This window comes from Canis aureus, chromosome 26, assembly GCF_053574225.1.
Source record: "Canis aureus isolate CA01 chromosome 26, VMU_Caureus_v.1.0, whole genome shotgun sequence".
In the NCBI taxonomy this organism is placed as follows: Eukaryota; Metazoa; Chordata; class Mammalia; order Carnivora; family Canidae; genus Canis; species Canis aureus.
This window is the reverse complement of record NC_135636.1, coordinates 30,994,821-31,019,305: the sequence shown is the minus strand read 5'-3', so window position 1 is coordinate 31,019,305 and position 24,485 is coordinate 30,994,821. Positions and strand designations below refer to the sequence as shown.

At 42.8% G+C, this 24,485-nt stretch overlaps 1 protein-coding gene across 8 annotated transcripts in view; it reads left to right on the top strand.

The window, feature by feature from the left end:
* Positions 1–1,448: 1,448 nt before the first annotated feature.
* The window catches only part of NDRG3 (NDRG family member 3), a 75,281-nt gene continuing 52,244 nt past the window's right edge, over positions 1,449–24,485 (top strand). For 4 of the 8 annotated variants that reach the window (XR_013365216.1, XR_013365217.1, XM_077873054.1 and 1 more), the window contains exons 1-2: positions 1,449–1,580; positions 19,622–19,723. Coding sequence is in view for 5 of the 8 variants with exons in the window: in XM_077873054.1 (XP_077729180.1) it covers positions 19,667–19,723 (57 nt within the window). In the remaining 3 variants the exon portion in view is untranslated. Of the gene's footprint in view, positions 1,581–19,618; positions 19,724–24,485 lie in introns of those variants that run through there. The other 4 variants (XM_077873056.1, XM_077873055.1, XM_077873062.1 and 1 more) reach the window with 2 other exon arrangements.

Sequence of the window (24,485 nt, the reverse complement as noted above, 5' to 3'; positions counted from 1 at the left end):
CCTATATCACAGGGATGCTGTAAGTCAGATTAAATAGTATAAATTTAGAATAATGGTATCAATGTGCTGAAGGGGTGAAAGCTTGAACAACTGGGTGGATTAATAGAGCAGCTAACAAGATGGGAAAGCTAGTCAGTTCAATTTGAGATACCAGATGGAGAAGTCAACTAGACCATTGGATATAGAGATGGAAAACTGGGTAGAAAAATCTGGACTAGAGCTAAAATTTGGAAGTAATTTATATGTAGCTATCAAAACCTTGAGAATGGATAATATTGTTAAGGAAAGCTAGGGCTTTTAAGTATCCGAGGAGAGGTATTAATTGCCTATTCTTTAAGAAGCAGAGTAGTATAATGGAAGGAGCACACTGTTTAAAATAAATCTTTATCTCTTATGTTCAAATTTACCCATCTGTAAAATGGGAATAGATAACAATTCTCCCATGTGGTTGCACCTTCCTTTATTTTATTACATGGTACTGCATTTTTATTGTTGTTTATAAGAATTTGTTCAAACTACAGGGTAAAAAGTGCTTTTTCTGCATCTTCAACAGCCAAATAAGACAGCACGTATCAACTCTACGTATATTACATGCATACACACCACAACCTAGGTAGTTTGTATTTTTTGTCATTAAAGATGAAGAACTCAAGCACTGAGAAGTTTACTTATCTAACCAAGGACACAGAGATAGTAGAACCAGTTTGGCACTCAGTATATGTTAATGGGTAAACAAATCATAATAAAAGCGCGTATTCTAGTTTCCCCTCTTCCCAAGTGTCCTTCTGGAATTGTGCTTGATGAATAATAAGATTATAGACAATCACTGCCCTTGAGTTGTTAACATTTCTTCCATTTTCCCTAATTTAGTTGAGACTGTTTTACATTTTAGTCAGCGAGATTAACCGAGAAGCTCTTTCAGGTAGGGAATTATGTCCTGTACATTTTGGTGTTCCATTGTCGAGTCATTAAGCGTAATGTGTATAGTCATTCTTAAAAACAAAAACTCCGTTCCCCTTGTGACACCCAAGAAAGGAGGTGGTGTGGCTGGCAGTCCTAACACAGGTGTTAGAATGGAGGACTGGGAATTAGGAACCCTGAGTCTTGGATGCTAGTTCTTCAGTTAACTGTGCTCATTCACCAAAAATTTCGTAAGCACCTTCCACAAGCCAAGCACTGTGCTAGGCCATGTGCCCTTGGGTACGTCTCCAGGTCCATTTAAGGAGGAGGATGCCTTCCTTGCCCTGCAAGGGTTCTGAAGCGCTTCATTAAGGAGGAGATTTGGCGGAAGGGGAGCAGGCGGGCCAGACGCTGCACTCAACGCCCCTCCTTCCCGGCAGCTCCAGTTTCGGGTTCTCCCAGGAGACTCCGCAACCTGAGAAACTACATCCAAGATGGCGCCGCCGGGCACTCCCGGCTCAGCCACCATCTTCTCTGTAGTTCCCGAGCGGGGCAGGCGCAGTGCGCCTGCGTGGCCCCGGTATCCTCAGCGCGCCTGCGCGGCCGCAGAGCCTTCCCCGCCCCTCTCGCAGCCGCTACCGCTGCCGCTGCTGCACTGCTGGCGGGTACCCGCGCCTCAGGTGAGTGAGCGCCTCAGCCCGGCCTGTTGGGGACGCGCGGCGCTGCCTGCGGGGGTGTCGCTCTCCCGGCTCTCTCCCGCGCCTCATCTCCGCGGCGCGCGGGGGCCCGGGGCTCGCGCTGCCAGCCTTCGCCGAATCTCCGACGCCGTCCGCGGACCTGGCTCAGCCCGGCCTCCCTCAGCTGCCCCCAGTGCCCGGGCTTCGGGGCCCCGCGACGAAGCCGCCGATGACAGCGTGCGGACGGCGAGGGCCGAGCCTCGGGGCGCCCGACCCCTCGGTCTCAGGGACGTACCTCAAGCGCGCCCCCCTTTCCTGCTCCTGCCGTACAGGCAGCAGAGCTCTGTGGGCCTCGGGTCGGGCGTTCTCCTACCCCGCACGTCCCGAAGCCGGGGGTGGGGGGGTGGGGGGGGTGGAAGGTGGGCCGGGGAGGTCGCCCGTGCGACCTCGGTGCAGCGAGGAGTACCCTCAGGCTGGACCCCACGACGACCCTGTGCGGGAGGAGCTTCTAAGCCCCACTTTGCAAATGAGGAAACTGAGGCACAGAGGTGAAGTGTTTGCCCAAGGTCATGCGCTTGGTAGGGGCAGGGCTAGATCTTGAACTCAAGGTCTTGGGCTCTCAGGCCGGTACAGTTGGGATTTGATCTTGTACCTTTAAAATTTTTTGAAACTTCCTTCTCTGGAGTTGCTTCTTCAACGTCATGAAGGTAGGCTGTGAAAACAGTATCTTGTTGGAGTACAATTGAGGTGTTACTGTAATAATAATAATAATCGTAGTAGTATGTGTTGATAAGAGGTCACGTTCCTCCAAGGCTTACTGTGTGCCAAGGATATTACTGAACATCTTATGATGATTATCTCACCTAATACCTTAGCATTTCCCAATCCAGTGCATCCCCCTTATTTTTCATGCAGCTTTTTTTTCCCCTCTGCAAAGCTGGCCTCCATGTCACAGGTAGACAGATTAGAACCTCGTGGCTTAGGAGGTAGGGAAGCTTTTCCATATTACCTCACTGGCGGAACAGGGATAAGCCTGGTCTCCCCGCATCCAAATTTTACCCCCAGCCTGGGCCCCCAGAGGATATATAATTTGTCTTCCTTTTCTGGCTGCCGGGAGAGCAGGACTGGCTGGATCTGGAGGTGACAGAGCAAATTTGGCGAGCACTCACCTCATTTGGGTGCTATTTTTTTTTTTCCTCTGTTCCAAACGCTGGGCTTGAGCATCTCAGTATTTAAAACAAAGTAGCAAGAGAAAGAAGGCATTGACAAAGTGGTGGTGAATATAAGAAACCTCCATGATTTAAAGCCCCTAAGGAACAGCTGTAAAAATATGTGAATGTTTCTTCCCCAAAATAACTAGCTCAAAAGTGTCGATTTTTTCTCCCTTAGCAAATCTTCCTACACACTTCAGAGCTCCATTAACTCATCACCTTTTCTGTGAAGCCTTCCTTGCTTGATTTTTCCAATTAAAATTATACACGCATACACAGTAGGGTAGAGGCTTCAGTCTTACCCTCAGGACTGTTAGCTCTTTGAGGTCAGGAGTCATCTTTGCAGTCCCAAGTGCTGGGTTCATAGTAGGCCCTTGGTAAAGATTCTGTGAATTTCCACTGCTTCTTTTCATTACTCAGTGTGATGTTTCCCTGCTGCCCTTCTGTTCCTCCTTCTTGCCCTTCAATTTCTCTTTGCTGTACTTTCCTTTAGAATCAACTTCTGGTTGAATCTGACCTGCCACTCAGAAGTCTCCATTCCATCCTGTTTCTGTAAACAGAAACCCAGATAAGGGTTTTGCACCAAGAAGCCTCTTTATCCCCAACTGTAAATAGTAGATTTGGGGATAAATAGGCTTCTTGGTATATGCCACTTAAGTGTACAGGGCAGTTTTTATTTGCATGCTGAAGTAAGGTAATCTGAGGCTTATGGCCTTGTAGTCTATCCCTAGATACATGTGAGAATTTTTACATTCTTTTGCCTTATGTGACTGAAAGTATGCCCAAAGGGCTCTAAGGGAGGCAACAGATCTATGGATAGGTTTTCTACATAAATGAAGCTTTTTAAAGAGTTTTTCTAAATAACTTTCTGCAAATATATCAAGCTGTTATTGTATGTAAGGCATGATATAAGATTTTCAGTTGAATAGGGGGATCCCTGGGTGGCTCAACGGTATAGCACCATCTTCAGCCCAGGACCTGATCCTGGAGACCCAGGATCGAGTCCCATGTCGGGCTCCCTGCGTGGAGCCTGCTTCTCCCTCTGCCTGTGTCTCTGCCTCTCTCTCTCATGAATAAAATCTAAAAAAAAAAAAAAAAAGATTTTCAGTTGAATAGATGATGATCCTTGTTAAAGTTACTAGCTAGTTACTAGCTAACTGGGGAAACACCATATCTGGCTGTAACTCAAGTCTAAAAGTTGCTATAATAGCATTATAAACAAGCAATATGACAGTATAATGGGACATTTCTTAAAATCATACACAGTTGAAGTTGGCAGGAAGCATCAAGTCATTGAGTCTTTTTTGCTTTTGTGGACCTCATCCTGAGAAGTGAACTTGTCCAAGGTCACAGAACCGGGGCTACAACTTGGAAATTCTAGGTTTTTATTCATTAATTAGTGAATTCATCCTTATATCAACCAGCAAGTCTATTAAAATTCCATTTGTGTGCTTAGAACAGAGGTGAGGAAGAGAAACAAAAATGATTCATGTCTTTAAGGAGCTTTGCTGGGGAATAGTAAAGAACTGTTAATTGTTAACTATAATTGTGTGGTGGAGGAACTAGGTGTGTCACAGGAGTTGGGGGAGAGGCAAGAGGGATCAGCATGAGCTGTGGTAATGAGAGCACTTTGGGGAGGAGTTAGGACTTTCTGGGCTTTGACAGGTTGATAGGGTAAGAATTAAAAGGACAAGGAAAGGATTTTGAAGTAGCATGGTGAAACCCTGTTTAAGAAAATAGTAAAAAAACAAAAACCAACCAACAAACCTGGCTTGACTGGATTATAATAGTGGTTCTCTACCCTGAGTGTGCATTAGAATTACCTGAAGAGTTTAAAACTGATTTTAGGGGGTGCCTCGCTGGCTCAGTCAGTAGAGCATGCGACTCTTGATCTTGGAGTCATGAGGTCAAGAAACACTGGGCTAAAAAAATAAAAAATAAAACCATGTTGTGGGGGACCCTACCTCCAGAGTTTCTGATTTAGTAGGTCCAGAGTGGGGCCTGGAAATTTGTATTTTTAACAAGTGCTCCGGTGATGCTGATGGTTCTAATCTAGGGACGACACTTGGAGAATTTCAACTGGATTAGAAAGTTGAGAATCTAGAGTCAAAAACTCTCAAAGAATTTATTCCAGAAAAGTATAAAAATGTGTGTTATATACCAGGAGAGGAAAACTCTGGAAAGATACATTCCAAACTGTAATAGTAGTCACTTCTGGAAGTAGTATTTAGGGGATTGGAGAATTCACTTTGTATTCTATACCTTTTCTATCTTATTTTTGCATTGTTCATATATTCCTTTTGTATTTTAAAAAAGGAAGAGTCCTTTTTGAAGATATAAATGGATTTAAAAAGAGCTTGCCGAAGTAATCTAGTGTCATACAGTAAACATATTTAGACGGAATGCCAGATGCTACTAGGTTCTGGAAATACAAAACCTTAGCTAAAGTTTGCAGTCCAGTCATAGAGATGGGCAGATAACAGTTCTACATGGTATCATGTGAGCTTCCTAAGAGCAAGGACAAGAGTCTAGTCTAGCTTTGTGCATGGCAGCTGATAAGCATTTGGTAAATGATGAGTGAATGAGCAAATCCAGGCAAGAAGTGAGGACAGAAAGAAAAAGAAGAGGCAAATGGGAGATTCTGGAAGAAAAATTGGCAAGCCCGAACAGGGATGATAAAAGGAAAATGTGTGTCAAGGACTTCCAAATCCAAAGATTGATAACATTTTGACTGGGTTTACTGCAAAACTGGGTGTCAAGTTTTCTATTCTGAAAGACCTTTTTAAATCAAGCCCCCTCCCGTTTTTAAAAGACACACAAAAACTTAACCTAGATTGAGTGTATTTACCACATTTCAGAGCTTTCTTTAGTAAATGAAAATTTTTAGTTTTTTCTTCTAAGGTTTTATTTATTCATGAGAGATACAGAGAGAGGGGGCGGGGCAGAGACAAAGGCACAGGGAGAAACAGGCTCCCTAGATGGAGCCTGATGTGGGACTCCAGGACTCCATCCCAGGACTCCAGGATCATGCCCTAGGCTGAAGGCAGGTGCTAAACCACTGAGCCACCCAGGGATCCTGAAAAATTTTAGTTTTAATCACAATGCTAATTCTGTTGGATTTATCATATTTATCTACAATTTTGCCATCATTTGTTCTTTTATTAATGTAAAATTAAGACATGTGGAGGATGTTTTAAATACCATGCAAAAATGAATAGTATTGTATCTTCATCTTATTTCTTCAGTGAAGGGATTCTGTCATGTTTTCCATAACGCCTTACAGAGCTTGACATATTATCAGTCCTAGATAAATATATATTGTTCATGGCTGAATGGGGTGTACTTTGAAGGTAATATGGCTTCACTGCATTCTGTGATGATTTCTATATAAACACTAATTACATTACCAAACAGGCTATGCTATTAAACTTGGTAAAGAGCATATGATATGGAGTAGGTGTTTCCCCCAGCTTTTTTTTTTTTTTTAAGATTTTGTTTATTTATTCATAGAGACACACAGACAGAGGGGCAGAGACACAGACAGAGGGAGAAGCAGGCTCCATGCAGGAAGCCCAATGTGGGACTCGATCCCAGGTCTCCAGGATCACACCCCAGGCTGCAGGCAGCGCTAAACTGTTACGCCACCGGGGCTGCCCTCCCCCAACTTTTTGTTTGAAGTTTGTACTTTTTATCTTTCTCAGAGATTTAATATAGAAAATGAAATTTCATTTCCCAAGTAAAGGGGTGGCTTCCCCCAGGCTTTGGCTACATTATTTGACTATAGTTCCCTCACCACTTAAAAAATGTCCACATTCTAGTTTGAGTTTTCAGTTGATCAAGTATAAATTTCTGATACAGCCATTCTTTATACTTTATTACCTATTATTTTATTTTTTGTTGTTACAGGTTTGCAGTATCTTTTTAAAGGTAATGGTGTTTCAGGCCTGGGGCCATAGTTATTCTGTTGTAGAAACTGTGAGTTTGATAGCCTAAGCCCTCATTAATGCAATAAATCAGGGTAAAGTGCTTCCTATTTATAATAATATAATGATAAGGTTCAAAGTCTTGTCATCTTTTCATTTAATTGGTAATTGTTGGGATGCCTGGGTGGCTCAGTGGTTGGGTACCTGCCTTTGGCCCAGGACATGATCCTGGAGTCCCACGATCTATGGATGAAAGTTGAATACTTTTTTAAAATTATGAGATTTTAGCTCTGAAGCTGTTTTATGTGAAACCATAATACTTGGCAGATAGAAAAGAGGGGAATCAGGCTATTTTCTCTTTATTTCGGCAGTTGAGAAAGCTCTGGACACAGGGCCTTTCCTGCCATTCTTCAACTTTTGTAGATACTGCTTTTGAGTCTTCGTGTTGGGACATAGTTTTAATATAGTATTGACTAAAATATAACTTTGAGTGATTATATCGAATAGGATAGATTGCTTTTCAGATACATCCAGGGTACAAAGCTCTTTTATTCATTAAAATAATAGTGATAATAATAATAATACCTAAACTTTGTATGGTACTTTTTAATTTTCAGAATTTTTTGGTCATTTAGATCCTGGTAAACTCTAGTAGCCAAACCTGAAAAATTAAGCAGAATTAATGATGAGCTGGCATCATGTAGAAAAAGTTGTCTGTAGAGGCCTGACCAAGCTCTAGATGCAGGATGTTCAAGTTCAGATCCTTCTGCCTGGTTCAAATTTTAGCAGTGTGGCTTTCTACATATTGCAGAACCTCTCCAAGCTTCAGTTTCTTCATCTGTAGAGTGGGGGAAGATTATAGTACCTATCTTAGAAGTGGGTTGGGAGATAAAATGAAACAATGAATGGATAAAGTGCTTATCCTAGTTCAGTGTATTCGGTTAGTATGAGTATTGGGTTACCACATCTTACAGCCCTTGTTTGTCCTTTATCTCCTTGCAGGCTGTCTTAAAGAACCAATTGTTGCCAGGGTTTCTGTCTTAAAGCTGATAGGAATCCAGATCCTGTCCCAAGAGCATGTACTAGAACCTTGGCAGCAGTAGTTTTCCTAGTGTCCTGAGTTGGATCCCTAAAGAGTGGAAAACAGAAGGTAGTGCTTCTGTTTCTAGAGTTACTTTAGTGTAACCACTATGTTAGAGCTTCAGCTGGTTGGTGGGTGTCTGGGATTAACAAGAAGGCCCCTACATGGGTGTTGCTCTGTTCTAGTAGTTATCTGTACCAGTGCCCTGGAATGAATAGGATGATTATACAGCTCAGGCTCAGATTCCCAGCTTGGCAGTCTCTGCAAACCTCCTGTTTACCACCTGCTGCCATGCCAGAATTTAGGAGTGACACAACAGGAAGGTAGGGCTGTTTTAAGGGGTGCTGCTGTTTGCCTTTCAGAAAAATTCAAGGTGCAAGGACGGCCCTTCCAGGGGTGTTTCTGTTAGAATGAGGGTCTATGAGCATGCTTTACCAGCTGCTTTTGACCACTTTTCCCCCCTACCTTTGCTTATGCGATAGCATCTCTGAGGGTATTTCTTTTGCTGGAGAGTAATCCAGACTGCTTTATGTAGTAAAAAGGTCAGTGAGCTGTGTTATAAAAAGTCATTGTTTCTTCCATGGAGCTGGGTGGCTTAGGGCTTGTTTTTCTGACTTTCTGTAGTCTCCTGAGACAGTTTCCTTTCCTAAGGGTCCCCAGGGGATAGCAGTGAAACCAACATCCATTACTCTAGACACTAAAGGAGGTACTTAAGTCAATAGCTTTATGATTAGATTAATTCAGGCTTTAACCCTGGCAAAACTTAAGAGCCAAGTCATCAGATAATTGTGCTTCTTATAGACTGACGTATGGAATTTAGCCCAGTCCTTTGTGATATCTTTCAGAGCCTAGACTAGGAAACCAGGTGCTAGTCCCAGCCCCACACCCAGTTCGTCATGTGAATTTAGGCAAATCACTTAAATTTCTAGACCTCTTTTCTCATCTGAGGTTGAAGGCCTGACTGTAGACTACTGGTTCTCAGCCCTAGCTGCATGCAGAATCACCCATGAAACCTTTTTTTTCTTAAGGATTTTATTTAGTTATTTGAGAGAGAGAGAGTGAGCATGCAAGTACCGAGAGAAGCAAAGAGAAAGGAAGAGAGAATCTGAAGCAGGGCAGCCCCGGTGGCGCAGCGGTTTAGTGCTGCCTGCAGCCTGGGGCGTGATCCTGGAGACCCTGGATCGAGTCCCACGTTAGGCTCTCTGCATGGGGCCTGCTTCTCCCTCTGCCTGTGTCTGCCTCTCATTCTTCTGTGTCTCTATGAATAAATAAATAAAATCTTTTTTAAAAAAAGAGAGAGAGAATCTGAAGCAGATTACACACTTAATGTGGAGCCCAACGCAAGGCCAGATCTCATGAATACAAGATCACGACCTAATGCAAAACCAAGAGTCAGGGCAGCCCTGGTGGCTCAGTGGTTTAGCGCCACCTTCAGCCCAGGGTGTGATCCTCGAGACCCAAGATTGAGTCCCACGTCAAGCTCCCTGCATGGAGCCTGCTTCTCCCTCTGCCTGTGTCTCTGCCCTTTCTCTCTCTCTCTCTCTCTCTCTCTCTCTGTCTCTCATGAATAAATAAATAAAATCTTAAAAAAAAAAAAAAAAAAACGAGTCGGATGCTTAACCAAAGGCATCCCCCCCCCCCATGGAATTTTAAAAACAATACTTGGGCCTTACCCTTGCCCAGTTAAATTGTATCTTTAGGGTTAGAGCCTAGGTATTAATGTTCTTCAAAGCTTCCCAGGTCTTGCTAATAATGTGTAGCTAAGAGAAATACTAGATAAGATGACCACATTTTATTTTATTTTTAAGATTTTATTTATTTATTCATGAGAGACACAGAGAGAGAGGCAGAGACAGAGGCAGAGGGAGAAGCAGGCTCCATGCAGGAGCCCGATGTGGGACTCGATCCCATGACTCCAGGATCACGCCCTGAGCTGAAGGCAGATGCTCAACCACTGAGCCACCCAGGCATCCCAAGATGACCACATTTTAAACAAGTATGTCATTCTGTTCTTCAGGAACCTTTACTGTCCATATAGTAAAGTCTGATCCATATGTTGTGACCAGCTTATCTTCTTTCCAGCTACATGGTTCTTGTCTCCTGGATATGTTGTTCACATTTCTTTCTTTCCCAACCTGATATGCTCACATGGAATGTCCTTTCCTCCCATTCATCTGTGCAAAACATATCCATTCAGGGTCCATCATTGTTACTTCCTATGGGATCACCGCAGTCCTTATTTATTTCTCCTACCTCTGCACTGGTTCCAGACTTCATTAGCTCTGAATGCAGTGAACACTAGGTGCAATGTAAGACATGATACTCAAGCAATATTCTTTTTGGAGCATAGGACACATGGAAATACCACTGGTTTGACTTTGATGCTTTAATAGCATTGACGCTATTAAAACATCTGTGGGTATCTTGTATTATTGGCTAAATCATTATGTGTGTATATCTTATAACTATCAGTTAATGGGTTGCTATCTATGACCTGCTCCAATGGGCATTTATAGCTTTATCTTCTATTACTAATAGGAAATTACTCTCTTGCCAAGCTGGGACATTTTCCAGCAGACCTATGCTTTCTCATCTTCTTGCGTTTAAGTTCTCCTCCCTTTCTGGAATTTCTTTTTCTATTCTTCTCTCATTCCCACCTATAAGAAATGAATCCTTTCTTCAAGATCCAGTTCAAATATTACCTCCTCCATGAAACTTTTTCTCAACACCCACAACCTGCATTAACTGACCTTTGCCCTAAAGCTCCATAACCTTTAGAACAGTGGTTCTCAAGTTGGGGGCGATTTTGCCCCCCAGAGGACATTTGGCAATATCTGGAGACATTTTTGGTGGTCACATTGGTTTGAGGAGGGTGCTACTGGCTTCTAGTGGGTAGAGGCCAGAAATACTGCTAAATATTCCACAATGCCCAGGACAGTCCCCCCACAACAAAGAATTATCTGGCCCACAATGTTAGTGGTGTTGAGGTTGATTGGGAAACTAACTGCTTTAGAGTTTGTCCAGTTCACAGGCTCATGTTTATAGTGCTTTGAACTGCAGTGATTTGTTTATAGACTTAATCTCCCTTATTCAGTGGACTTAATAGTTGAAGGTGAACTCAGTCCCAAACCTTTGCTTTCTTGTTAACTTCATAGGATGGAATCCTACAGCCTGTGGCCTGATCCTAACTGCTCAGTGTAATTTAGGGCCATAGATAAAAAGAGGTCTTCAGCGTGGGGTGGATGCAGTGAGGCAGTCAGCTAAATTTCTCTCCTTTTCACCCTCCAGGTCTTTTTTTTTTTTTAAAGATTTTATTTATTTATTCGTAGGAGACACAGAGAGAGAGAGAGAGGCCGAGACACAGGCAGAGAGAGAAGCAGGCTCCATGCAGGGAGCCTGATGTGGGACTAGATCCCGGAACTCCAGGATCACGCCCTGGGCTGAAAGGCAGGCGCTAAACCGCTGAGCTACCCAGGGATCCCCACCCTCCAGGTCTTTTCGTCTGTAAGAACCTGGGAGGCCATGTGATACAGGGGCTACAGGGCATAGAGGGAACAGTTGGGGTTCAGTTCTAGCTACTGCATGTATTAGTTGTGTTGTATTGCTCAGTCCATTTCACTTCTTTCAGTCTCAGTCTCTTCATCTACGGACATAGGGATGATGCTGGTGTACTGGGGCTTTATTTCACAGTAATACTTCACATTTTTTACATTTAACCTCCAATAAGATGTTAAATGTAAAGGTGCTTTCTAATTGTGAGGTGCTATAATAATTACTCATTCAGACAGTGGTTTATATGTAAAAAGAAAGGATGTGAGTCAGCTTGCTGTAGAAGCACTGCTGTCTACCTTCTCACTTCCTGCAGTCTTTCAGTCATAACTACTTCAACACCAGCTGACCCCTTCCAGCTCATTCTCCTCAGGAAGCTTCCTTTGTTGCCTTCATTCTGTTTTGGTTGCCTGTGTGCAATCTTGCCAAAACTAAAGTGATCGACTCTGCCCTTAGAATACAAACCAGTGACCTGGTGTCAGTACATCCTAGCAAAGCCTGATGAAGACCAGACAAATTACCATGGTCATGGGGAAAACTACAAAACAAGACCGCATATAGTTTAGAAAGCCAATACGATGTGTAGTCCCTTATTGTCTTTTTCAAGTAACAAAGCAATGTTTTCAAGCACTAGAAATCTTCGTGAATTTTCTCTTACTAAATAGACACAGTGCCAGGTACGATAAAAGCCTGAGAGTTCCATGCCCCTGGGATCAGGCCAGGTGCACCTTTCTGCTGATACGCTGAATGAGTGGGCTAGTTGTTGAATTTCATCAAGTTGATAACGGGGGGTGTGGATCTCTTAGGATTGTAGTAAGAACTGAAGAGTTGGGGAGTGGGGAGCATTCATTCTGGGAAATAAAGTACTACATTAAAGGGAGCTTCTGAGTCGCAGAATGTCGGTCCTATCAGGAACTAAAAGGTCATCCTACCTTGTATTTTCCCTTGACTAATGAGGGAACTAAGGCCAGGAAAGGGAAAATGCTTTGTCTGGTGCCACTCAACTCAGCAGGGGCCTACCTAGGTCCAGAGTCCACATTTGATGTGTTTATGGGCTCTTTCCCAAACTGGAAGGATGTGGGCATCCATTTTTTCCTGAGTGAACAATGTTTGTACTATACTGTTGGACTTTAAACTGTGTTCTGTGGAGCCCTGGCGGTCTCATCACCACTTCAGGCAGAGCTTGTATACTTTTCTCTGTTTTCTTTTTCAGAGTTTTGATGCAAAAATTAAATCTGTAGTCTTGATAACTTTAAGGGCCGTCTCAGTGCCATCTCTGAGTATCCGAGAACACTGGTGTCTCTCTGGTCATCCTGGGAACATTTTTGCTTGCATTTCAGTTCAGAAATCCCAGTTTCTGTATTTCTGCAGAGTGATACACATAGTCATGGGCTTTTTAGCGTGGAGAACTGAACCTTATTTTTCCTAGACTTTCACTGTCAAAAGATAATAGTCCTTCCTTTGTGTCTTACTGGTTCTGCTTTCTTGCTTTCTTTAAAATATTGTATTTATTTGAGAGAGAGTATATGCACTCTAGTGAAGGGGAGAGACAGAGGGAAAGAGAAAGAGGCAGATAACCTTAAGCAGACTCTACACTAAGTGGAGAGCCTGATGCTGGGCTCCATCCATCTCATGACCCTGAGATCATGATCTGAGCTGAAACCAAGAGTTGGATGCTTAACCAACTGAGCCACCCAGGTGCCCCCTGGTTCTACTTTCTTTCCCATCACTAAGTTGTCTTTGAGAAGAGCCTAAGGCCTATAGCTCCTCCTTACCTCTAGTTTGGTAAGTAAGCACCTGTGGATTTTCTTCATTAACTCACTCTTGCCTATGCTCAGGTCTCTTGGAGATCCAAATATTAATTTTGACTCTATACATTGATATTTTTCATCAATTTCTCTGTTAGTGCTTCTTAGCTCCATTGGACTATTATTCTTTATCCTTCTAACTGAAAACTTTGGTAAAATCTGACTCTTTTCTGGCCATATGCTATTTTTTCCAACATTGTATCCCAGATCTCCCTTTTTCTTTACATCTGTGATTCAAGTAGCATGATCACACTTGTCACCTTTCAGCTGGATTTCTGTAGCAAAGTACTAAACTCTTCTCTTTCTCTAGATTTCCCTTCTAGTTATTCTGAGCAGTTGAATCTTTTAAAAATCCCATTTAATTTACTGAAATCCTTTTGGGAAAAAGGCAGGATGAAATTAGATAAATAGAGTCTTTCTCTACCCCATCCTCATCTCTATTAAGAATTGTTGCTGAGGGCAGCCCCGGTGGCGCAGCGGTTTAGCGCCGCCTGCAGCCCAGGGCGTGATCCTGGAGACCCGGGATCGAGTTCCACGTCAGGCTCTCTGTGTGGTGCCTGCTTCTCCCTCTGCCTGTGTCTCTGCCTCTCTCTCTCTCTCTCTCTCTCTCTCTCTCTGTCTCTATGAATAAATAAAATAGTCTTAAAAAAAAAGGAATTTTTGCTGATAATCAAGGTTTTCAGTTACCTCCTCAACTCAGATGTTCTCTCCTTGTCAGCTGATGAGGTCACATGCTGGATTGTCATCACTCTAAACTGATATACTAAGATCCTAAACAAGATCCCCAGGTGATTGTACACTGAGGTTTGAGGCACGCTGTTCTTTTTTTTTTTTTTTTTTTTTTTTTAAAGATTTTATTTATTTATTCATAGACACACAGAGAGAGAGGCAGAGACACAGGCAGAGGGAGAAGCAGGCTCCACGCAGGGAGCCCGACATGGGACTCGATCCCGGGTCTCCAGGATCACACCCCAGGCTGCAGGCAGTGCCAAACCGCTGCGCCACCGGGGCTGCCCGAGGCACGCTGTTCTAACAACAAACAAGAAATAGGTCTTGTTTCTGAAACAGGTTACCAAGTAATAGCTTGAATTTTATTTCTCTTCTCCTTCCTCATTCCATCTTCTGTCTTCAGCTGACTATTGAGATAGTTAGGGTTCTTGTCCTGAAATGGTGACTCAAACCTTCATTCTGGCTTCCAAGTCAGTGGTGATACAGGATTGCTCTAGGTTTCTGTTCCCTTTACTTGAAGGAGGTGCCCCCATGGATAGAGAGGAAGAAATTTGCCCAGGGTCCTACACCCAGTATATAGGGCTTGGCATAGACATTAGGATAGTGGGGAAAGGAAAGGTTTTTACATTCTTGCTATTCCTTACATAGATGGGAGATACTGGAAGAGTTACTTAACTTCTCTAAGCCTAAATTTATCATCTCTAAACTAAGAAATGCAAATATCTGCATATCTGCCTGAGAGGATTGTTAGGAGGATTAAATATAGGGTACTTAGAGTATAATTCCTGGCACAGAGTAGGAATTTACACTTTTCCCCTTTCACTCTAGCCATTTGGTACCAGGTTCACTGCCTCAGTTTGAGGATGGCTGGTTTTTACTTGTCAGCCCTCCTTCTGCCTCCTATAACTGGGAAAGAGGATGAACATTTTGTTATCTACTGCAGTTTATAAAATCCCTACCAGCTTTATAAGAATATTAGTAGCCCTGGGGTGCTTGGGTGGCTCAGTCAGTTAAGCATCCAACTCTTGATCTCAGCTCAGGTCTGGATCTTAGGGTGATGAGTTCAAACCCCACATTGGGCTCCACACTGGGCATGGAGCCTACTTAAAAAAAAAAAAAAAGAAAGAAAGAATATTAATAACCCTTATTACCAGGATAGGATCTGGCTGGCAGCCTTATCATTTATGCAGATGAGGGAACTGCAGGCCTTAAGGATCCCCAGGAGGGAGCCAGGCTGTGTAGCTAAGAGATCTGGAGATGGAGTTTTCCACCATGTGATCTTAGTCCTTATAAGTGTTATAAAATTGCTCATTGTCAAGGGCTTGGGACAGTGAGAACTGAGCAAAAATTGAATCTCTGGAGGAATGAAGTAGGTCCTCTATAACAGAGAAGGTAAACATCTACTGTCTTGTTGCCAATTTCCAAGTCACACTGAAACAGTTCGCTGTCCTGCATTGTCTGCATTGGGCCCAACTGATAGGGACAGGTTTCTCATTTAATTTGTGCCCTTATTTAAGTGTTTCTCCTGGCACAAACATTGCATTTTTTTCCATCTTTACAAAATGCATGGGAACATTAGGTCAATGCCAGTCACTTTGGAACTGAGGGCACCTCTGGCTTTCTTCTGGCCCTGAGGCTCCTTAGGGATCTGCAAGAGTTACATTTGAATAATTAACATCTTGAAGGGTCCTGCTTTCAAGTGAATGAATTAAAGTAGGGAATAAAGTGGGTAGATTGGAAAATAATTTCAGGAAATAACCACTTTACATGGAAAAAAAGGATAAGTGGAAATAGACTAAAATGTTAAACAGTGGTTGTCTTTAAATGGAAAGACTGTGAATAAAATATCTTTTCATTATTCTGTGATTTCACATTTTCTAAAGTGAGCACATACTATTTTTATAATAGGAAAAAGAACTTTAAAATTGACATTTTAGGGCAGCCCCGGTGGCACAGTGGTTTAGCGCCGCCTGCAGCCCAGGGCATGATCCTGGAGACCTTGGAACGAGTCCCACGTCAGGCTCTCTGCATGGAGCCTGCTTCTCCCTCTGCCTGTGTCTCTGCCTCTCTCTCTCTTTCTCTCTGTCTCTATGAATAAATAAATAAAATCTTTAAAAAAAAGATTTAAAAAATAATAAAAAATAAAATTGACATTTTAAGTTACTGATGAACAGTGACATCTAAATGAAAAGTAACTATGGTTTACTGTGTGATTAATAAGCACACAACGAGGGGGGTACCTCAGTGGCTTAGTCGGTTAAGCATCAGGCTTTTGGTTTTGGCTCAGGTTGTGATCTCAGGGTCGTGAGATGGAGCCCTGAGTGGGGCTCTGCACTCGGTGAGAAGTGTGCTTGAGATTCTCTCTCTTTCTCCCTGCCCCTCCTGCTCTTGCTCTCTCTCTCTCAAATAAATAAATCTTTAAAAATAAAAATGAAATAAGTACACAATGAGTATAGATCCCAGTTAGGCCAGTATTTTGGGTCAAAGTGGTATTGGTTTGGGGGGGTTGTTTGTTTTACCTTTTTTTTTTTATTTCTTTATTTTATTTTTAAGATTTTATTTATTCATAGAGACAGAGAGAGAGAGAGAGAAGCAGAGACACAGGCAGAGGGAGAAGCAGGCTTCATGCAGGGAGCCCAACACAGGACTCGATCCCGGGTCTCCAGGATCACACCCCAGGCTGCACGTGGTGCTAAACCGCTGTGCCACTGGGGAAACTTTATTTATTAGAGAGAGAGAGAAAGAAAAAGAAAAAAAACAAGCATGGGGAGAGGGTGAGGGAGAAGCAGGCTTCCCGCTGAGCAGGGAGCCCAACATGGGGCTCGATCGCGCCATCCCAGGACCCTGGTATTAGAGCTTGAAGAGAAGGCAGACACTTAACCAACTGAGCCACCCAGGCATCCCAGGTCAAAGTGTTATTGTAAGAAAGAATTGCAGGGCACACCAGGTGGCTGGCTCAGCAGTTTAGCGCCACCTTCAGCCCAGGGCCTGATCCTGGAGCCCTGGGATCAGGTCCCACATCCGACTCCCTGCAGGGAGCCTGTTTCTCCCTCTGCCTGTGTCTCTGCCTCTCTCTCTCTCTCCCTTTCTCTCTCTCTCTCTCATGAATAAATAAAATCTTAAAAAAAAAAAAAGAATTGCAGATGCCAGCTGAGATTTATGATGAAACATTCAAGCCACCTCATCCTCTTATGAAATGTACATGGTATAAAAACAAAATAGAGGGCAGCCCTGGTGGCGCAGCGGTTTAGCGCCGCCTGCGGCCGGGGGTGTGATCCTGGAGACCCGGGATCAAGTCCCACATCGGGCTCCCTGCATGGAGCCTGCTTCTCTCTCTGCCTGTGTCTCTGCCTCTCTTTCGCTCTCTCTGAATAGATAAATCTTTAAAAAAAAATTTAAAAAAAATAGAAATCCAGCTCTGGTCATTCAGCAGCTCAATTAAGTTTATAGGGTACCCAGGAACTGAGAAAAGAACCATGTTCTTTTGGAGGCTAAATGTCATCAGGCTTGTGCTCTGTTAAGTGGCACAGATGTTTGGAATGCTTAAGATTGGCATGTAGGGTCCATAGTTTGAGGAGTGTTTCTGCCTGGCATCCTCTGGGTTCTTAGAAGGAATGCTAAAAGGGCTTCTGTTAATCTGTTCTAATGTAGTCACAGTTCGAAGCAGAATTTATTTTGGTGTATTGGTAGCCTAGAATCCATACCCTCTTCATTGCTAAGTAAATCAAAGCCATGTAATCCTATGTCTGGAGGGAAAACCAAACATGAATTAATATAGTAGGCTAATATCATGAAGGCTTTTTTGATTTTCATCAATCAAAAGTAATTGTTCCTTCTTTGAACTATTATGGCCCTTCTTTTTGTCATTTTGTAGTTATAGATTGTTGTCATCTCTACCTTTTAGTAAGCTCCTGGAAAGCAGGGACCTTTTTTATCTTCCATAATGCTTTGCCCCTTGGGTACTCAATACGTGGTTGTTGAATGGCTACATCCCTAACTCACTGAATTAGCATTTTCCCTGACTGATGAGTTCATGACCAAGGCAAAGGGGAGGAAGCCTGGGGCTTTAAAGTCTGAATGGGAGTCACTTGTTTGCAATATCCAGTATTTGCAGCCTTTCTCCATGACTTCCTGTCCAATGGGATGGAGTAAAGATTTATGACTCATTACCCTGCTTCTTCCTCTCCAACTACCCTCTTCTCCTAGAACTCTTTCCTTGTCTTCTCCCTCTCTGCATTCGCTATCCTTTGCCATATAATGAATCATTCCAAAATGGGATTATTATCATTCGTACTTAAACGTGGGTCAGGAATTTAGGTGGTGGCTTGGTAGGGTGGTTCAGGCTCAGGGTCTCCAATGTGGTTGCAGTCAGATATCTCTGGGGCTGCAGTCATCTGAAGTCTTGACTGGGGCTGGAAGATCCATGTATAAGGTAGCTCACTTACATGGCTGGCAGGTCAGTACTGGCGAGATGGTTCCTCTCCACATGGGCCTCACCAGGGGGCTGTTTGAATAACCTCACAATACCATAGCTGGCTTCCCCAGAACTGATGAATGAAGACTATAATATCTTGAAGTAGAAGCTATGCTGTTTATGATGTAGCCTCAGAAGTCATATATTGTTGCCTCTGCTATATTTTATTAGTTATAGGCCATCTCTGGTTTATTTGGATTGGAAGCTACATGACTGCAAATATCAGAAGTTAAGGATCATTGGGTTGTTTGGATACCATCTTATCTTGGAAGCTGGCTTTCATACTCTCCAATGCTGTGATTCCACAAGTGAAGGCTAATGAGCTTAGCCTTGGTTCATCTCCCCACTTCATTCCCATTCCTAAATCAGAGCTTCATCCTAGCATTAGCCTTCAATTTTTTTTCCCTCTTAATCCGTCCTTCAAACTGTTGTTTCCTGAAGCATAGCATTGACCATGTTATTTATTTATTTATTTATTTATTTATTTATTTATTTATTTACTTATTTATTATTTTTTTATTCTCTTATTTATACTTCAGTAACTAAACTAGGCACTCCTGAAGGGGAAAGACTATTGTATGGATTATCTGTTGCTACAAAAAAATACTGCCACAAACTTACTGACTTAACACACAATGCATGTTTATTATCTGATAGTACCTAGGGGGTTGGGAATCTGGCATGGGTTGGCAGGGTCCTCTGTAAGTCTACAGTGAGGGCATTGGTCAGGACTGTCTTCTCAACTGAGGTTTGATTGGGGAACAGTCCACTTCCAAGCTCACATGGTTGTTGGCAGCAATCAGTTTTTGCAGGTTGTTGGACTGAGGGTGTTAGTTTTTTACTCTTTTGGCTGGAGGCTAACCTCAGTTCCTTGCCACATGGCCTTCTCACAGCATACCAGGTTTGCTTCTTTAGAGCTAGCAAAGGAAAGTGTCTTTCAGGAAGACAGATATTAAAATATTATATAATGTCATCATGTGCAGGTACTTGTGTACATTCCATCATTTGCCATTTTGGTTAAAAGCAAACCATGGGTCCCACTCACACTCAGTGGTAGGGAGGGGGATTATGCAAGAGTGTGAACTGGAGGCAAAGGTTATGAAGGCCACTTTTAAAGTCTGTCTGCCATGGCTGTTTGGTGTCCTGTATCTTCAGCATCCTGAGCAGTGCATGACACTAAGTATTTGAATGAATGGACATAGTGTGACTATTATATTTTCAACTTCTAATTTAAGCCTCTTTTCTTTTCTTCCTTCACTTCTGTTTCAGAGTTACTGATTTATTCTCGAGAATCTTCTACTCTCATCTGTCCCCATGGATGAACTCCAGGATGTTCAACTCACAGAGATTAAACCACTTCTAAATGATAAGGTAAAAACTACACTGTTTCACTAAAATATTTATGTCTTCTATGATTAGTTCATTTTCTATATTTTCTGAATAGTAACTAATTCAAAACATTCAACTTCACTTTCTATGGAAGAAATACCTTTTTTTTTTTTTTGGAAGAAATACTTTTAAATATATATATATATATTTTAAAGAATTTATTTATTTATAAATAAAGATGGATGAGGTTGGGAGAGACACGGAGAGAGAGGCAGAGAGAGAAGTAGGCTCCATGCAGGGAGCCCGATGTGAGACTCAATCCCAGGACCCCAGGATCACACCCTGAGCCAAAGGCAGACACTCAACTGCTGAGCCCCCCAAGTGTCCCTAAAAATATATTTCTTAACATTCTTTTTGATGTCTGTCCTTCCCTTTTTCTTTCTTCCTACTTGTTTTTTGATGGGCCAAATTCAATCAAGTGATCCTTGAGGTTTGCCTGTTTTACTGATAGAGACATTAAGGGGAAAAAATAGTATGACAGAGTTAGGCAGAAAGTATGAGAGTTAGGTTTGACTTAGAATCCAAGTGTCTTGACTTTCAGTTCTATAAAGAAAAATGAACGTCCATGGCTGGTGATGTACATAGGCTGTAATACTTTCCCTAAAGTTTGTCAAATCTGTGATGTGACCTTTCTGTCAACTTTGAGATTTTCATTGGGATATGTGGATATCCATAATACATCTCATTTTTTTTTTTCAATTTTTATTTATTTATGATAGTCACAGAGAGAGAGAGAGAGGCAGAGACACAGGCCGAGGGAGAAGCAGGCTCCATGCACCGGGAGCCCGATGTGGGATTCGATCCCGGGTCTCCAGGATCGCGCCCTGGGCCAAAGGCAGGCGCCAAACCGCTGCGCCACCCAGGGATCCCTACATCTCATTTTTATGTTAGTGTTAGAGAACAGTGAGCAGCATAGTTTACAGCCACCAGGATTCAGGGAGTAGAGAGTGGTGTAATGATAGGAGTTACCAAAAAGCTAAGAAAGGCTTATCCTTTCAACCCTCTCCCTCCCTATTGAGTAAATGTGCCTGATATTCCCTCTTTTCTACCCTGTGCTTTTGGCTTATTGTCATTCCTCCTATATTAAAATACTCTTGTAGCTTGGTGTGAATGAGCCCATGGCATTCTTCCTGGGGAAAGTATTGATAAAAAGCAAGAGTAAAGATGGATGAGGTTGGGATGGGGGTGCTACACCAGAAGATGCTGTTGCCCTTCTGGGGTTGTTCACTTAATGTGTGTTTATTAACTTGCTATTGAATGCCACCAGTTCCATTTTCATTCCTGCGACTTCATCTCTTTACCTGCATTCCTGCCCTTTTTTTATCTTTCACTAGTTTTTGCATTCCCCCTCATCAGGCTGCACACACTTTTTTTTTTAGCCCCCATTTGGTTTCTTCTGGTCTTTTCCTCATGTCTTCAGAAAAACCCTCCCCTTCTTAAATGTCTTTTGGTGCATGTGAAGGGTTGTCCCCAAAATGACATGCCATGAAGGAGGAAGGAAATAAAATCTGCATCTGTAGAGCTTATGTATAGCCACAGAAATGAATAGTTACAGGTGAGAGTAGGCAATTTAGCTTCAAGAAGGTAGAAATCTATCTTAAACCTGGCTGATCATCAGAATCAGCTGGGGAATTGTTTAAAAATACAGACTATTGGGATCCCTGGGTGGCGCAGCGGTTTGGCGCCTGCCTTTGGCCCAGGGCGCGATCCTGGAGACCCAGGATCGAATCCCACATCAGGCTCCCGGTGCATGGAGCCTGCTTCTCCCTCTGCCTATGTCTCTGCCTCTCTCTCTCTCTCTGTGACTATCATAAATAAATAAAAATTAAAAAAAAAAAAAAAATACAGACTATTGGGTCTCACTGTAGACCAACTAAATTGGAATGCAAGGGGAGAAGGACAGGACACACCCATACCTTTCTGTGATCAGTGGTCTTCAACTCTGGCTGCTCATAGGAATTATTTGGGGAGATTTAAAAATCACCAGTGATTTTATTTTTATTTTTTGGTAGATATTCTCCAAGATTCTGATGGAGTTGGTCTGGGATGTGGTTGAGCTTTTTAAAAAAAATCCCAAAGTTGGGATCCCTGGGTGGCGCAGCGGTTTGGCGCCTGCCTTTGGCCCAGGGCGTGATCCTGGAGACCCAGGATCGAGTCCCACATCGGGCTCCCGGTGCATGGAGCCTGCTTCTCCCTCTGCCTGTGTCTCTGCCTCTCTCTCGCTCTGTAACTATCATAAATAAATAAAAATTAAAAAAAAAAATATTATGAAAGCAAATTCTTTAAAAAAAAAAAAAAAAATCCCAAAGTTGACTGATGCCTAAAGTGACTCTGATTAGTCATTGTTGGAAACCTATGCCCTGATGTTTGAGGACTAGGGGACAAATAGGAGGAGGATCCTTCCTGGACCCTGGAAATTCACAGGATCCCTGAGTAGGCATGTTAAAGAACTGCAGGAGATAATCGACCACATATCTCATAAAAAAGACACCCGGAAAATGAAAGATGAATGAATGGGACCATAAAAAAAGCAGTGAATTAACTACTGGGTGGTCCCCCTTTCTTGAGGCCACAGTGATGCCTTGGCTGTGTCCCATGTGTGCCCAAGTGTTATATATGGAATTGTGCACATCCCTTCTCTTTAAACTCATTTATTGAAGCCTTCACCCCCTATGTTACTGTATTGGAGATAGGGCCCTTAGGAGGTGATTAAGGTTAAATGAGGTCATTTAACCATGGAATTGGGACTTGAATCCATTGGAATTGGTGGCCTTGTAAGAGGAAGAGAGATCTCTCTCACACACACCGCCCGCCCCTCCATGTGAGGACACAGCAAGGTGGTAATCATCTGAAAGCCAGGAAGAGAGCTCTCCCCAGAAACCAAACCCTGCTAGAATCTTGATCTTGGACATCCAGCCTCCAGAAATGAGAAAATAAATTTCTCTTGTTTAAGCCCCTCAGGCATCCCAAGCAGTCTAAGACACCAAGCAGTCAATGTCTCACTTCCTAACATCTGTTAGTTCCTTTTTGATGTGCCTGTGCTGTTTCTGTCCACTTCCCACGCTCCCTCTCTCTCCCTGAGACATGTTCCTATCCCTCACTATTCATGAGAGCTCCCATGCTCCAGCCCAGCTTTATAGAAGAAGATTGGCAAGAGGCCCTCTTTGGATGGTGGCATTCGCAAACATAGAGTTCCACTCCCTATAGTCCCCCTGCCCCAGTACATGAGGGCTTCTATCTTTACCCAGCAAGTGTGTGCTTCTGCATACATTGTGAAAGGTATGATGGTAATGCCCTTCATCAGTTATTTTATTTGATCCCCAATAGGCCAGTGGTACAGGGAGCACAGATCAGTTTGTTCCCATACTGCTGGTGAGAAGACTAAGGATGAAAAAGGTGAAGTAGCTTACTCAGATTGAGTACCAAAGAATGCTTGCTCTGGGGCAGAATTTTTCAGTCTTGGCACTGTTAATGTTTTGGACTAGATGATTCTTGTGGGGGACCATTGTGCATGTTGTAGGATGTTTAGCAGCATCCTTTTTCTCCATCCAGTAGGTGCCAGCATCTCTTAGTTGTGACAACCAAAAAGTGTCTCAGACATTATCAAGTGTCCCCTGGGGGCAGAGTCTTCCCAGTTGAGAACTATTACTATTGGGGTTAGGCCTCCAGAATAGGAGTAGAAGTCTTGAAGTTTTTTTGTTTGGCAGGAGTTTCTGTGGCCTATTCTGCTATTATTTTAATAAGCACCTCTTATATGCCAGGTGTTTTATCTACTTTCTCTCTCTTAATCAAAAATGTATCCTTTTTTTTTTTTTTTTTTTTTTTTAATTCATGAGAGAGACACAGAGAGAGAGGCAGAGACACAGGCAGAGGGAGAAGCAGGCTCCATGCAGGGAGCCTGATGTGGGACCTGATCCCGGGACTCCAGGACCACAAAGGGAGGTGCCCAACCGCTGACCCACCCAGTCATCCCAAAAATGTATGCCTTTGAAGTCATAGTATTATACCTCACTTAGAAGATGAAAATCTAACTGAAAATGACTTGCCTAGTCAAGGTGTGGCAGAGTCAGGACTGAAGCCCAGGTCTGTCCTGTTTTAAAACCTGAGGCTTTTCCACTATGCTGACCCCATCACCTCAGTGACTTGCTCTGTCTCTTTACGGGAAAGTCTAGCGACATACCAGTTCGCTTCATCTTTTTGTCCATTCTCACAGATGCACTCTTAGCCAGAAGATACTGCTGTACTCTTCCAGGCTTCAGGGGAGCCAGAGGACGTCTAGACCCAACCTGTTATGGAGAGATTTGTCCTGAGATGACTATAAGGAAGCATTCTCAAAATAGCTTTAACTGAGGCTTATGTTAACTCATCTCTTGTCATTTGTTGGTACTTTTCCCATTTAATTTTAGTGTGCTTGCAATTTTGTCTGTGGCTCAGATTTGTGAAGAAGTGGGTAATTTTGCCATGCTTGTTTTGGCTCCAATAATGAAAAGAAGCAACTGCCAGCACTTATCTTTGTTTTGAGGGGCAGAAATTTTCAGGCATATGAACTGATTTTTTAAAAATAGCTTTTAACTATTTTTATTTTTTTTCTTTTAACTATTTTTAGTGCATTTTCACAAATATCTTCCTTAAGTCTCCCAACCTCCTGTGAAATAAGTAGTTAAAGGTATTTTTTACTCCATTTTCCAGATAAGGCTCAGAGAAGTTATATGACTTGTCCAAAATTAGTGTCTAGTAAGGTGAT